Here is a 15,457-nt window from a genome sequence, read left to right as displayed (position 1 = left end):
CTCTCGTAAAAACATTGTGTGTGTGTTCACTTTAGAAAACCTGAGTATGGCTATGGTGGAATAGCTGAAGAATGTAAATTTTCATTTTTGTACAACACTTTTTGTAGACTGTTTAGGTATTTATACAGTTCCAAGCTGTGCTAAAGCTTACGGAGGAACATACCCTGCATCATAATATTTTGGCATATGTGCATGTTTTGGAAGATTTAGAGCCCTGGGCCCTAGTAATCGGTTAACCATCTGGAAATTAAATCGGCGAGCTATGCCTGGTGGCCTTCACCCGTTTCTAAGTGTTTTGTTGGAGACTTCTTATCGAAGGGGGAGTCCTGGGTCGGGAGATGCGGCGATATTTACATACATCGTCTGAGGAAAACACCAACAGCTGAGCCAGCATCTCTCGCGATCACGGGCCACCTCCCAGTCTCGGTGGTGATTGCAATAAATACGGCAATCGTTTGAATTACGGGAGCATTTCGATCGAGTGCGGTTTGTAGAAAATTTGCATACCAAGGTCACTTACGACAAATGTCTGAGCGTCTGGATCCTGGGTTTTTATTAACGGAAGCTAATCCATTTTCTGGCGATACACTGTAGGAAAATACTAAAATCCCAGAGTTCTGTGCATAACGTAAATAGCGTTGAAATATTTTAACATCTGTTTCGTGGCGCCCTCTAAAGAAATTTAGATATGTTCTTCGTACCAGCGCTGTATGATTTCCCTCTAAGTGGGACACGTGTATTTTGTATGCGTGTCGTTTGCGCTTGAAAGTTGCCGTTTATCGTCGCTATATTTGGACAAGCTAGCGTCTATTATGCAGGTAATGCTCTGTTTGTGCTAGACACACTATTGCCATGCTCCACGTCACAATTCAAGCGCAGTGTTTCACTTCAAAGCATGTTAATGGATTCCGAAACCTGAACACACATATTGCAGACGTGTGGGGACCCATGACCGCTGCTTTATCAATGTTCACGTTAGAAGGCAGCTCTTGACAATGCATAAAAGCGCCAAAACAGGCATATTATATGCATTACTGCAATACCAGCAGCGTTACGCTTTACACTATGTTGATTGAGAAATTCAGTTTCACTGGTTGGTATAGTTTCTCATCCTCCTTTTTTTTTTCTTACAAACAAACAACAGTTTCGCTAGAGCTAGTATAGTAATCACTTTTACAAGAGGAGAAGGCTCGTTGCTCAATAAATGACTCTGAATAAACGTTTAGAATAATGCATCATGTTATGGAACATATTAAAGTAAGGTGTCCAAAACACTGTCCACACACACACACATATATATATATATATATATATACATATACAGTCAAACTCCTCTACAACGAAACTCAGGGGACAGCCAAAAAAATTCGCAGTAAAGGTGTTTTCGTTAAAAAGGATGTCCATTATTGGACCTATAGGGCTCCAGTGGGACCGCAAAAAAATTTGCTGTAGTGGTATTTTCGTTAAAAGGGTGTTCGCTATAAAGGAGTTTGACTGTATATATACATATGCAGAGGGAAAGTGTAAAGCTCCATTCAGGACAACTTTTGTGACATGTCTTCATACAGTTGATGTGCAGATACCCACGTCCGTGCATGTAAAACGTTGTAGGTATACTTTATGTGCACACACCCTGCTTGCAAGGGCAGATTTATAGCTGAGATTTGGGGAGGGGGGCGACGTCTGCGAGCCTTTAGCCAGTCGCTATCCATTTGGGTGCGAGGGGTTCTGGACACGGGCTCAACCTCTTCATGCACAAAATCCTATCACTGGTTGAAAAGAAGAAACAGCTGTCCCCTTAAGTTCGATCACCATTGATTCCCTAATCGTTTCCATATGGAAGTTTCTAAAGAAGCTAAACAAATGACCACCAAGAACGGGTTTCTCCGTGCAAACATTTGAGCACAGAAAGGCCGTCTTTAGGGGACACGACACTCATCAGTACCACGTGTGCCTTACACAGAATGCTTGTAGGTGGAAGGGGGACAGCTTCCAACCCCTAAGCTGCAGCTCCCAAATAAAACGAATAGAATCAGCAAATGAATGCCAAATAACATGAAACGAACAGGATAATTTATGGCCTTTTGCCACCCCCACCCAAGATTACTGTTTTTGCTTGTATATTTTTTAACCAGAACTTTAGCCTGCTGAAATATAGCTATAGGGGGGTCGGGGAGGGGGGTCACCTCCCCGTCAAATCTGCCCCTGCCTGTATATATATATGCAACACAATCTAACCACCATTTGTGGTACTTCTCTTCTCAGCAGGGGGAGACATTGTTGCCAATTGACATTCACACAAACAAGCTGCTTGGTAAGTGGTCTGTTTACAACTAATAGGTTTGCATGCAGCGACCGTGTACTTATTCTATACATAATATTGTCCTTGTCATAGACTGGCTGATTAGTCGAAGGCACTGTAATAAGGACTGGCAGGCAAAGGCACTCACAGTCAGAGAAAAGATCAATGCTGCCATCCAGGACATGCCTGAAGTGGATGAGGTCACCAATCTTCTGTCAGGAACATGTAAGCACCCTTGTACCAGCATGACCCCAGCCCTAAAGTGACTACGCCATAGCGTTGGTGCTAGAGTTCACCCCTGTTCGAGAACTATGAAAGAGAGGGACCTTCTTTTTTTAGATGCAGGTTATATGTGGTTCCACATCACTTTTGAGTAGATTTTTCTAAAAAAAAATTACGAATATATGTTTTTTTAGATTTTCTGGGAATCTTGAACCGTCCTCTGTTTGGTTCTTCAGAACCAGTCCATCTTCCAACAGAATTTCACCCTTCAGCTTTTATATATCTGTAGCAGAAGTAATAATAATAGGATATAGTTACCACCAAAATGGTTTGATGCCAAGACTAGCACCTCTTGCTCCCGCACCGTTAGAAGAAAGGACGCATCGTCATTTCAGATCTCACATATGGCCCCAGTAAAAGATATTAATTTATTTCCTGATAATTAGAGCATTGGTTATAGACATCCTGATTCTCCACCTTGTAAAACTGCCCATGTAACTATGTATTGCCCATTTCCTTGACCGTTCCTTCAAATTGAATTTTGAAGTGAGCTTGCCATTTGGATGTGTGCAGATATCAACTACTTCCATTGCAAGAGGATAGTGGAGATTTTGAAGGACACCGAAGCCAGCAGTAAAAATATATTTGGAAGGTATTCCTCACAGAGGATGAAAGACTGGCAAGAAATTGTGAGGCTGTATGAGAAAGACAACATGTATCTAGGTAAGTGCCACATAAAAACACGTGGAAGCAACACTGGACATCCAACCTGAACATTTTGACTCACTGATGAGAGTTCAATGTGGCTTCCTATAGCGTTGTTCTTATCCCATACATTACTAGAGTTGGCCCTGCTTGCATGAAACGCTTTGAGTGCAGCGCAGGTAGTGTTGTACAGTGCCCATATAAACCACTCTGGCACAACTAGCAAAGTGAATGTGTTGTATATGTAACAATCTTTCACTGCCAACAGGGGAAGTCCCAGAGATATGTAATGCTCAGATGTAACAGCTTTTCCTGAAACTGAAAGTAACTTTGGAAGTCATTCTATTCAGGGTGCATCACGTAATGTGTAATTTGACCTTTGTAAAAAAACGGCTGAGCAGAAAAATATGGGATAAGCGGCTGCCTTCCGGCCATTAAATTTGCCACCTACTGGAAATAATTTCCACGACTTGTAATTGAAATAAATTAATCTTTTTAAATTGAACTCTGAAATTTGCCTAGTCAATGTCATGTTATTCTTGCTAAATCAGATAGGCCGTAGTTGAATTTGCTAAACCCACTGCAAACTACGATTCGTAGTACGGTGGTTACGTGCAGAAATGCTGTCCGAAAATTGAGGTTCAGTTGAGCGTATTTCAGCGACGCATTAAGTCGGTCAGAAAACAGCGCCATGAGAGGGTATGCACTCTCCACCTGATGGACAGAGCAGCTGAAAAATAAGGCAAGGGTAGCTTTCGCATCGAGCAATCAGAAACCCGCTTATCTGCACATAAGCGGGCGGGTTTGGCTATTTCAACCATGGTCTATCTAATTTAGCAGGAAAAATGTTACATTGACTAGGCAAATTTCCAAGTTCACTTTTTAAAAATTCAATTCAATTCAATTCAAAGTCATTGAAAGTAATTTTAGTACGATGAAAGATGAAAGTCACTGAAAAGGTTAGCCAGCTGTAGGGGTCGAACCCACATCTTCTGGATTGCCGGTCCAGGCCTCTACCAATTGAGCTAAGCTAACACGCCTTCTCAATTTTAGTACGTTGCAAATTGAATGGCTGGAAGGAAGCTGCCTACACCATATTTTTTGGTTGAGCTGTGTTTTTTACACGGGTCAAATGATGCGTTACGTGACGCACCCTGTATAAAGCACACACATTTTCAATGCACCAGAAAAACAAAAAAAAACTAGACAGTGTATATAGGTTCCAGAGGATGTGCCAGACACTTAACAAGTATAAAAATTGGCCTAGTTCTTCTTTTGTAAATCGTAACAATCAAGAAACTGCAGTTCGCATGTGTGGGTCCGAAAGCATCCTTGGTGTTGCTATGACTATTACCGAGAATCTAAATTCTGAACTCTGATTATCTTTATTGGCAGCATTGCTTAGATAACAATCAAAACGTGCTTGATGGCCATTCGTCCTTGTCAGTATGACTTCGACAAAGACAACATTGCTGACATGACTTGCTGAAAATACCCAACACAATTGGTCTATTATGTTCTTCCAGCATAGGCAGATTGGTAGCTTTTCTTTGTGCGATTAGCACGACTATTAATCAGTGATGGCCACTAACTACTTCTACAGTAGTTTAACTATAACTACTAACTACTTTGCAATGGAGTAGTTTAACTAGTAGTTCAACTACTTTCCAGTGGAGGTAGATAAAACTACTTCTTTAACTACTGCAGTGTAGTTTAACTACATCTATAACTACTTAACGTTGTCCATCAACACCAACCCCATTCTATAGTGTTCTTAGACCCCTAAATATGAATCACAAGCAGTGATAAAAGTGAAAATTTAGTACACATGCACGACACAATTGCTCTGCACTTCCGTTCTCATCAAACAAGTAGCTCAAGGTGAAAGTCGGAAGCACAGTCGTGCCGTAAAGCTTGCGGCAAAATCGGGAGTAGTTGTCGCCCGCAGTAACCTAACTACTGTAGTCGACTACTCGAAATAGTAGTTTAACTAGTAGTTGCACACTACATTTCTGCAAGTAGTTGATAACTAGAGCCTGAAGTTTTCGGGAAATATTTTTTTCTGAATTCGGGGCGTAAAAATCGGGTAAATAAACGTGTGCACTAAATTCATGCGAATTCGGGTGAAAAAAACTCCCCGTATGCTAACTTCGGGGATAAATCGGGCTCAGTTACTCAAACTAATTGTAGTGGTTTGGTACAAACGGTGATGCAACTGCATTTGCTGCCAAAAAAGCAAGTCAATGCATTCCTGCAGACATCCCAGTGAGGGGAATTTTCCGGGGGAAAATCGGGTTTCACCCTAAAGGGTGAACCTTCAATTCGGGGTGCTATTTCAGGGAAGAATCGGGTAAAACCCTAAAACTTCAGGTTCTATTGATAACTACTTTTTAACTACAATCGGGTAGTTTAACTACATGTAGTTAACCATTGTAGTTGGGCCATGTAGTTAGGCCATCACTGCTATTAATTGGTTTTAAATTCCATAATAATTCGTAAAAATTCCGTAATAAAAGTAAAAATTCGCCTTTCAGCGGAAGCTGCACAGATGCTGATTCGTACGGTGAACTATGAAGTGCCTGCCCTCAAGAGGCAGATTGCTAAGTGCCAGCAAGTACAGCAGGTTAGTTGTTGTCGTCCTCTTTCTGTGTACCAGAGCGCAATCATTAAACTCGATCACAACGCGACAGGAGTCGATAAAGAAAGAATCGGACTACACAAAGCACGCAGAGGAGCTGAAAGCCCGATACCGCCAAGAATGCAAGCAGCTTGGGATACCGGTAGGTCGGTTTCAAGCAAGTAGGAAGGGGTTTGTTGTGAAGTGAACGTTCTTTTTTGCAGGGAGAATGTGTGAAGAAAGAATTGCTAGCACTCTTGGATGAGCTCCCTACAGTCTTCAGTGATGTCGTTACTCAGCTGAAAGGCTGCGACAAAGCAATCCAGTTCTATAAGCTGTTTCTCGAGTTTACTGTGGGAAGGTAATGAATTTTGCTGTTTCTTCTCGAAGTATGAGCTACTAATGAGCAGCGTTTTCTTTCGTTGACTTTTCGAGTGTAATTTTAATTTAGCATTCGTGTAAAAAAATATGTAATGAAAGCTGTCAGTTTCTTGCTCAATTTGCATTCCTGCTCAATGCATAGAGCCTGAAGTTTTCGGGAAATATTTTTTCCAAAATTCGGGGGGGGTAAAAATCTGGTAAATAAACGTGTGCACTAAATTCATGCGAATTCGGGTGAAGAAACTTCCATTACGCTAAAATCGGGGGAGAAATCGGGCTCAGTTATTCAAACTAACTGTAGCGGTTTGGTACAAACGGTGATGTAACTGCATTTTTCTGCCAAACAAGTTAGTTGATGCATTCTTACAGACATCCCGGTGAGGGCAATTTGCCTGGTAAAAATCGTGTTTCACCCTAAAGGGGCAACCTTCAATTCGGGGTGCAAATTCGGGGAAGAATCGGGTAAAACCCTAAAACTTCAGGCTCTATCAATGCACTTTTTGTGCTTACCGTAGCTGAGTTGTGGTGCCAAGCTGGGAAGGGGTGGCGCCCCTTTTCCAGAGCTGAGATCCTCCTTACTTGACCTTTCAGCCTTCAGTATTATTATCTCGACTTTCACTGTGCACAAATGTTTTCAAATTATCAAACATCCTTGTGTAATTTTTCTGTCGTATCCCACCAACAACTTGTAATTGTGTGATTTATCTGTTTCCATAGCTGTCACACCTTTTAAAAGGATCTGTGCATACAAAGCATGCCCCCTGCTGGCCCTTTAGTTTGAGTTTGTTTCTACCTGCCGACCTTGCTATTGCCGTTGGGCTACATACTTATACATATTATGAGTAAAGCCCAAAGTTTTTGGGTTTTACCCGATCCTTCCCCAAATTTACACCCCAAATTCAACATTGCCTCTTTAGGGTGAAACCCGATTTTTACCCGGCAAATTGCATTCACTGGGATGTCTGTAGGAATGCACTAACTACTTGCTTGGCAGCAAATACAGCTTCATCACCATTTGTACCAGACCACTACAGTTAGTTTGAGTAACTGAGCCTGATTTCTCCCCGAATTTAGCGTACTGGAAGTTTTTTCCACCCGAATTCGCATGAATTTAGTGCAGATGTTTATTTAACTGATTTTTACCCCCCCCCCCTCAACCCCCCATTAAAAAAATATATACAGTCAAACTCCTTTACAACGAAACTCAGGGGACAGCAAAAAAAATTCGCAGTAAAAGTATTTTCGTTAAAAAGGATGTCTATTATTGGACCTATAGGCTCCAGCGGGACCGCAAAAAAAAATTCACTGTAGTGGTATTTTTGTTAAAAAGGTGTTCGCTATAAAGGAGTTTGACTGTATATATATATATTCCCGAAAACTTGAGGCTCTAATTATGAATGAGTGTGATGAAGCTTGAAATAAAAGCCAAGCCAAGCCAAGCCAAAATTGAAGCCGAGTGTGTTCATTTTGAGTGAGAGACAAGTGTCTGAGCCATGTTTTATGTAATGCAGCGAGAAAGCTGGCCCAGTGTTGCCTTTGGCGACGTTCCTTATTGAACATGGTAATGCAACAACATACCAGTGGAAGCGTGGTGAGGCCCCCGAAGTGGTTGAAGAAACGTTACCCGTTGTCCCGGTAGACTTGGATAACGGCAGCGGAAATGAGGACCAGGTAACGAACGTTTTACATGCGGTAATGCAGGTTTGGGAAGTATGTTATGGGATATATAAATCAGATAACTCCTCATTTAAAAAAAAAAAAAAGCATTTTCTAAAGCAGAAGATTCTTTACCACTGAAACAGGAGCGCCCAAGAGAGCCCAAGTTCGCCTGTGGACCACACATTATCATATTGGGCCCGAGCGATAACCAAACCGTAGCGCATTAGACCATATCCTTCATTTTTGCGCCACTGTTTTATCATTCTTGTCAGCCAAGCACTGAAATGACACAGTTGCTTTTTCTCGAGTACTCGGCTGTCTAATAAAAGGAAGGAAGTATAAAATAACTACGAACGTGAAAATGAAATGTGGTGTAGCTTCCACATGCTCTGTACACAAATTGGTGGAAATGTGTTTCAAATTGTGTTTTGGGTGTACAGCCGTCAGACTTAACTGTAACACGTGAGTGCGCAGACAACAAAACACTGCGGAATCCTGGCCACTGGGTTTGAGGCTAGGTTGCAGTGCACATGCAGCACAGACTGGAGAGCGTGGGTGTGGGCAGACATTGATTTGTAGGTGCGATAACTGCTGAGCTGAGCATGCCGAGCTGCTGTCCCGAGGTGGTGCATGTCTCGGCCGTGTCTCGGAAGTATGTCTCGGACGCAATATCAAACCAAGATGCTAATGCCCCTGTTACACGGGCAGTCTTCAATGATCATTGGAACCAACGGCCATTTGGATATGCGTGTGGCGCCACCAAGCACTTCTCACACAACATTCCAATGCTTTCTGCCAAGTTGACACGTTACATGCTTGGTGGCGCTACGTGCATGCCCAACGGCTGTTGGTTCCAATGGACATTGAAGACTGCCCACGTAACAGGAGTATAACACTCTGCAGTGCTGGTGACTGCACGTGCCTTACGGTTAAGTCTGGTGGTGGCTGTACATTTGAGGAGGGTTTCATACGTGTGTATTTCACATGCATACGCTTACACTTCTGCTGACGGACTCTTGACTCTCAGATTGACTTTGGCGATTTGAACCTGGATCCTGGCGCTGCAGTTGGCAATGGCTCACCCAATGGCGACTTTGTGCACGTAAGCTTCGAGTAATCTCTTTTTCGAAGTCAGTAAATGTACTCTTTGTTGCTACCATGTCAGCTTTGTCAAATGCTGGACATTTGTGAAAACAAACAAGGTTGACGATCCTGTTGGTTGGCTGCTGCCCAGATGGTCAAGGAAATTATTTTCGGGATGATGTTGCAGTTTTTTTGTGATGCTGTGCTCAAGGACCAATTCATCATTGTTAGGTGGACTTTAACGAAGGACTGGAGCCCGTAGTGGTTCAGGAAGATGAAATCAAATGGGACATCAGTATAGAAGATGCTGGAATCACAGTGGATAGCTCATCTGATGACAAAGGTATCTTAAATAGTAAAAATACAGGGTAGTCACAAAAATGAAACTCACCTGTACTCACTGTCCTGTACTGTCCTGTATGCACCTGCACTGTAAAAAAAACCTGTACTGTCATGCTGTACTCAGCAATTAGTGAATTCTGGTGGAGCATTGTGTTTTGCACAGATAAAGCTCTGAACGGGATTCAGTCCTGGCAAATTTCAAACTGCTTGAGGGTGGGGGGGGAATATGTTTATTAAGAAAAAGAAAGGAAAGGTGGGCCAGACGAAGGTTGGCTTGCTATTCCAAACAAAAAAAAGGAAAAGAAGGGAAGAAGGAAAGAAAAGGGGACGAGGAAAAGGACAAGAAGAAAAGAAAAATAAAAGAAGAAAACGAAAGGGGAAGAAAAAGGAGAAAAGGGGAAACAGAGAAAAGAAAAGGGAAGAGAAAGGAGAAAAGGGGGAGTAAAGAAAAGGGAAGAACAGGAAAAAAAGAAAAGGAAAGGAAAAGAAGAAAAGAAAGGGAAAAGAAGAAACTGCTTCAGCATCTTTTGCAGACTGCAGTGATGTACAATTGCAGACTGATTTTTTTGGACTTTGAGAATCCACAGAATAAGTCTGAATTTTAGAGCAGTCCTAATTTTTAGTCAGCGATAAAAATTCACATTGTTTGTAAAGCCTTTACTCTGAACACTTAAGGTGGTTTGGAAAAAAAACCTGTCAATGCATGTTTGCTTCACTGCACGGACACAGGACAATGCATCACATCAAATTTCTGTCAGCGTTTCTGTTACCATTCCTGTTTCCGTTTTCTGTTAACCAGCTGGTGCATTATTATCATGGTCAGCAGTAGGCCCAGCTGAATTGGAATACTCTCTGTATTTGGCTCACTGTGCTCTATGCTAAAATTGAATTTGAAGACAAAAATTTTAAAAATCTAAAAATATTGAGAAAAAATACAGACAAGTGCTTTTTTTTCCCCCTCCAGGGGCCACTGTAGACGGTGCCAAGGTTGCTCGAGGAAGTGACGCGCTTTCCATCCTGCACAACCCTGAAACGCGTACAACCTTTCTTAACGAACTTGGGGAGGTGAGTTTTTGCAGCCGCGATTTCTTGCTCAAAGAAATGCTGTAAACGTTTCATAAATGGTTCTGCTACGTACTGTATCTACAGTGGTAACTGGTATGACACTATTCCCCTAGTTGCAATGCTTTTTGACTCAACGGTTGAACGAACTGAGGATTCAAGGGGACGCTCTCGCTGCCAGCATAGCTCAAGCAGCGCCAGACCAGGTGCAGCTGCAGACGGCTGACCGTGTGGAGGCCATGCTGGCTCACCTCGAGGTTGTCCTGGCAGCGCTCACTTCCAAGCGCATGCAGCACCTTTACCAGCTACATAGTTCTCCAAAGTATGTGCACCTTTCTGATGGATTTTAATGGATTTCGGATGGATGCTATGTTGAGCTACGTGTAGTACAGAGTTTAGTAGTAGTACAGTACTTTAGCTAGTAAGAACTTGCGATTTTAATCAGTTTCAATTAGAGCCTTGTGTTTTGGTGGTGAGACCCGTTTTTTATCCCCCTGATTTCCATCACAATCGCTCAGTGTAAAACACAGAAAAAAACCAAGAGAAAAAAAAATAAGGAAAGCTCAAACCGTCATTTCAAGAGGCGCAAATTGTTGGCTGTTCTCAATAGACCTCTCCCTGTTTGTAAACAAATGACGTCATAGTGTTCGGCAGCGCCACCAGTTTGGCACAGTTGAACTATGCTCGAAACTCGAGGTGAACAAGGTCGCGCCCGAAATCCACGGTCTCGAGGGGATTACGATGGTCCCAGAAAGGGATGCGACCTTCGGTCCTACTTTTCTTTCAATAGGGGACAGCGAACACGTGTCCATTCATGGAACCCAGCCCTCCCCTTCCGATTTGTTTCGGTTTCAGTCTATCTAGAAACATCATGATGACGTTTCTCAGGTAGAAGTTTATTCTCCGTGAAGTTAATGCAACAAGCAACGAAAAAAAAAAGAAAAGAAACGTGACCCCCCTCTTCCTATTTCCGCCTCACTATTTTTTTTTATTAATAACTGCGGTGTCTGAATCTTGCTGGCGTTATCAGCATAAGCATGGGAAAGGAGATTGAAGGGGCGTGGTCACTGTTTTATTTATTTATTTATTTATTTCCATACGTTGGGGACCTCCAAGGGGGGTTTTCTCCCACCTCTTCTCGCATCATTTAGACGAAGGAGTCAGCGCGGCCGACAATTTGCACCTTTCGAAATGACAACCTTAGCATTTTTTTCCACAGCTGTTACCACTGTAGTAGGGAATTTATTTCGTGATGGAATGGGGTAAATCCGACATGCACGTTCCAAAAAAAAACGTGACATTGGCAAATTTCGGAGTTAAATTCAGAAAATTCAACTTCCTGCGACTGAAAATTGATCAAAGTGCTCCCATGTCATGCCAAACTTGTGCGGAAGATAAACCCCAAATTTTCAGCCAAGTAGATGTTTAAATATATTTTTGTTTGATCGCAAGCAAATTTATTTGACTCTGTTGTGTCCCCAAATGGCCTTCAACGAGATCACGTTTTTTACTTTACAAACTGTTCAGGTATGAGCTTCCCTGTCCTTCCAACATGCTGGCCGCAAAGCTGTGACAAGAACGCTTGTCCACACGAAAACGAAACTATAGAGCGCGGTTTTCCGACGTCGTCTCTATCGTTGTGGGCGTCCAGCTACGCATTTCCGCTTGTATTGGAGGCTCGGGTTGGAAAAAATGTCGCATTAACTGGCACTTTTGGTAGGTAAGACGAAAAATGGTCAGTCTCGAACTCTCGATGCCTTGAAAACGGGTCTCGAAACTGTAACAGAACTTTTCTAAGCCGGTTCAGTTCCAAGATGGTGGCGGCCTTTTCAGTTCGGTTCTGGCAAAAAATAACGGTTCCTTCCGGTTTTTGGTTCCGGTTCGGTTTGATGCTCTGCCTAGAATAGAACCCAATTTTCAAAAAAACATAGAACCCCCCCCAAAAAAAATGAGGGTCTACCTGCTCCATAAGCAGTATGTAGTGTGAGTTGTTGTTGTCTTTGCCTCAGGTATGTGGACCGTCTGGTGGGGTCGCTCCAGCAACTTCTGTATCAAGCAGACAAAATGGAGCAGTCACGGCGGGCTGTTCTGGTTGGGGCCGAGGAAGCCCTGGCGGAACAGAGGCAGCTTGAACCCAAGAGGGACTTAATTCTACTGAAAACCAGGGAGCTTCAAAAACAGGTATGGTAGCACATTTCTTTATTTTTTTAGTCGGGTGGGGTGCTCTAAGGAAGATACTCTATTGCAAAGTATGTTTGAAGATCTTATTTCCAAAACGAGCGAAGTCTTATTTTTCTGGTTCTAGAGAAAGATGATTGTGTTGATACGACTCCTTTCCCCACAAATCTTGTTTTTTGTGCCTTTAATTTCGAGCAAACATGGGGTCCCGTAGTTAGTGGGGAGTGACTTTTTCGAGTTAAATGCCTTTGTCAGATTCGGGGGGTGAATACCGGGCACCATTTTAAAATCTAATTCGGGGAGAAATCAGGCGATAATTGTGCCTTTGGGTGTTATCGGGCGTTTTTGTTTCTCCTCTCGTCTATTAAGTCCTTTCCTAATCTCTCTCTCTCTCTCTTTTTTTTTGCGGGATCGTGATCTTCCAACGGTAATCCCCCAAAGGCATAGACAGTGTTGACACACATGGGCGTATTGCAGGGTACGTAAGTGACCCATTCTTCGTGTGTTACACGTGACGACCTTTTTGTTCGTCTTCAGTGGAAACGTCACTTGAGGATTTCATAGTGACTGGAATTCATGGAGAAATCGGGTTTAACCCGAATTGGTCGGAGGTCAGTTCGGGGGGGAATAACCGGGCGAAATCGGGTTTACCCCGAAAAAGACACTCCCTACCTATAGTCTTCTGAACCGCTGGACATGCCTCTGGTGCCCCCTTTCAGTCATTTATCTCAGTTATGTAAAAAAAAATTACAGTGCTCATTTCGGAAATAACCTCTTCAGCTGTCAGAAGACGTTTCTGGCTCAGTATAAATGGAACTCCAGTTAAACGGAACAGATTTTTTCAGGTCCCTTGAGGTTCCATTTGAAGAGATTGCTCTGTAATAAGCTTTTGTAAGGGATGCAGTTTACCTTATGACGTTCATTAGCAATGTGTTTTGCCCTGACAGATTCAAGAGGAAATTTCAAAACGGTACAAGGACCGCCCCGTCAACATCATGGGAGGTATCACGGTCATGTGATTGCTTGTGGCATAGCGAGAACCATACTGTAAGATGCGTCGACATGTAGCGTTGATGAGTTACGTGCAACATGTCGCAGCGATTGGCGTGACTAGCAGAGCAGTGCATTCCAGAGAACGGTGTGGCTCTTTTCGGGAAACCACCGCAGTAAACTGAAATTGGGCGGAATGCCAGTGTGCATTTTGTAATATATAACCAACCGTGCGATTAAATTATTCGCGGCAGTGCTGGAGAAAGGCAATGGGCAGAGTTGTGAGGTCCGTAAATGATTTGTGTACATATTCTTTTAGATTGAAAAATGTAGGACAGATCTTTGCTAAGAAAGATATATTACCTTCCTTGTTGAGTGCACTAAATGGTATTCTGTAGAGACGTGAAGTCTTGTCCATTCACAACTTTTTTTGAAGAGAAAGAAGTCTGAGAGGAAAGCTAGGGTAAGGAGCATTTGAAACAAAATAAATAAAAACAAACATGCCTTTTTGTCCCCATTGTGAGAAGAAGTGACAGCGATAGCTGTGTCATCCTTGTCCGGATCACGACCTACTACAGGTTTTCCCAGCGATTTTAATCCGCGTGCCAGCTAAATTAATCCATGCCCCATCAAGTTTGCATGGCACATGGATTAATTTCGATGGCACTCGGATTAAAATCGGCGGGAAAACCTGTAGATTATAATGACCATGTCATGTTCGGTAACCCCTATGAGGAGCCCATCCGCACGATCCGCTAGGGGCGCTACACATCGGCCCGCGAGATTTACATCACGATTGGACAATGAAAATTTGAATTTTGAACGCGCATAAGCGGAAGTACGACTACCGTAGCAGACGACAGCAACAGCTCCTATGAAAAAGCGTAGAATGATGATGATGATATTCAACATTAGAATGAAACATATTCTGTGGGACATCCACCACTTGTACAAGAATACTAAGGCAAGCTGAAGTACAAAATATCGTAGAAGTTGAGGAAGCAATAACCGGGCGGATGAGTAGCGCCACCGCTAGTTTCCAGATGCGGAGCTGGGAAGGGGTGTCTATGACACGGTCGTTATAATCTGCAGATTTTCCCGGCGATTTTAATCCAAGTTCCAGCTAAATTAATCCATGCCCCAAAATGTTTGCGTGGCACGTGGATTAATTTCGATGGCGCTTGGATTAAAATCACCGGGAAAACCTGTAGTAGGTACTGGTGCGGATTACGTATTTCCCTCTTCCTGCACTGCAGTTGACTGCAGCGCCGGCCAATGGCATGTGGTGTGATGTCATGTGTGCGTGACTTTCATTGTATGTGTGTCATGTCTTCCGTCATGCTGGGTCTTCTAAGGGCAGTGCAATAGGAAAGAATGCCAGCGGAACGTGAGTTTTTGCCATTGATTATGAATTCGGAGTGCCCGATAATTCGGACTGATTCTGTGACTCCCGGAAGATTAAAAAACCTGTCAGTGACTCTACAATGGAAATGTAGGAAGATTAAGTTGAATGAAAGCAAATAAATTTCTTAAACCAAGACATCCATGACATTTCTGTTTTTTTTTTTTGTTATAACTTAAACACTGGAGATGAGGATGATACTTAAGGCCCTCTGTTTTCTGCTGCGGCAAATTCAAAGTTCCGCGACACTGATTCATATATTCCGCGATTTTCCGCGGTGAGCAGTCAACAGCTGCATAAAATGGGAGACACTTTATTTTCTCGGATAATGTGGGAACAAAAAATATGTTATAAATTTACAGATTCGAAGCACTGTTGTGGCTCAGCATTACATACATGATATCTTGGGTTCTCATCTGATGCGGTCTGTCGCCTGAAATCATTTGTCTGCTGAAAGATCTTTCAGCATCTACAGAGTTCATAGGAACTTTATAGGAAGGAGTTTACAATACAT

At 42.7% G+C, this 15,457-nt stretch overlaps 1 protein-coding gene across 2 annotated transcripts; it reads left to right on the top strand.

Moving 5' to 3' along the window:
• The first annotated feature begins 691 nt into the window (after nt 1-691).
• Nucleotides 692-15,083, top strand: LOC135386197 (CDK5 regulatory subunit-associated protein 3-like). 2 transcript variants are annotated; one of them, XM_064615991.1, is made up of 14 exons: nt 692-818; nt 2,269-2,314; nt 2,396-2,527; nt 3,098-3,247; nt 5,764-5,852; nt 5,920-6,009; nt 6,071-6,207; nt 7,739-7,898; nt 8,914-8,988; nt 9,201-9,312; nt 10,276-10,376; nt 10,490-10,695; nt 12,383-12,554; nt 13,499-15,083. In XM_064615991.1, the coding sequence occupies exons 1-14, from the start codon at nt 813-815 to the stop codon at nt 13,568-13,570; spliced, it is 1,548 nt and encodes a 515-aa protein (XP_064472061.1). In that variant the 5' UTR covers nt 692-812; the 3' UTR covers nt 13,571-15,083. The 2 variants fall into 2 exon arrangements, with proteins under 2 accessions (XP_064472061.1, XP_064472060.1); XM_064615990.1 differs by having other exon boundaries at nt 693-818; nt 2,266-2,314.
• Nucleotides 15,084-15,457: the final 374 nt, after the last annotated feature.

Source organism: Ornithodoros turicata, chromosome 2 (assembly GCF_037126465.1).
Source record: "Ornithodoros turicata isolate Travis chromosome 2, ASM3712646v1, whole genome shotgun sequence".
NCBI lineage: Eukaryota > Metazoa > Arthropoda > Arachnida > Ixodida > Argasidae > Ornithodoros > Ornithodoros turicata.
The sequence above is the reverse complement of the archived record's forward strand: the minus strand, read 5'-3'. Positions and strand labels throughout refer to the sequence as shown.

Coding starts and splice junctions, on each gene's coding strand:
- LOC135386197 (XM_064615990.1), top strand. Junction 2,315..2,395: donor TCACACAAACAAGCTGCTTG/GTAAGTGGTCTG, acceptor TCCTTGTCATAG/ACTGGCTGATTAGTCGAAGG. Junction 10,696..12,382: donor CAGCTACATAGTTCTCCAAA/GTATGTGCACCT, acceptor TCTTTGCCTCAG/GTATGTGGACCGTCTGGTGG.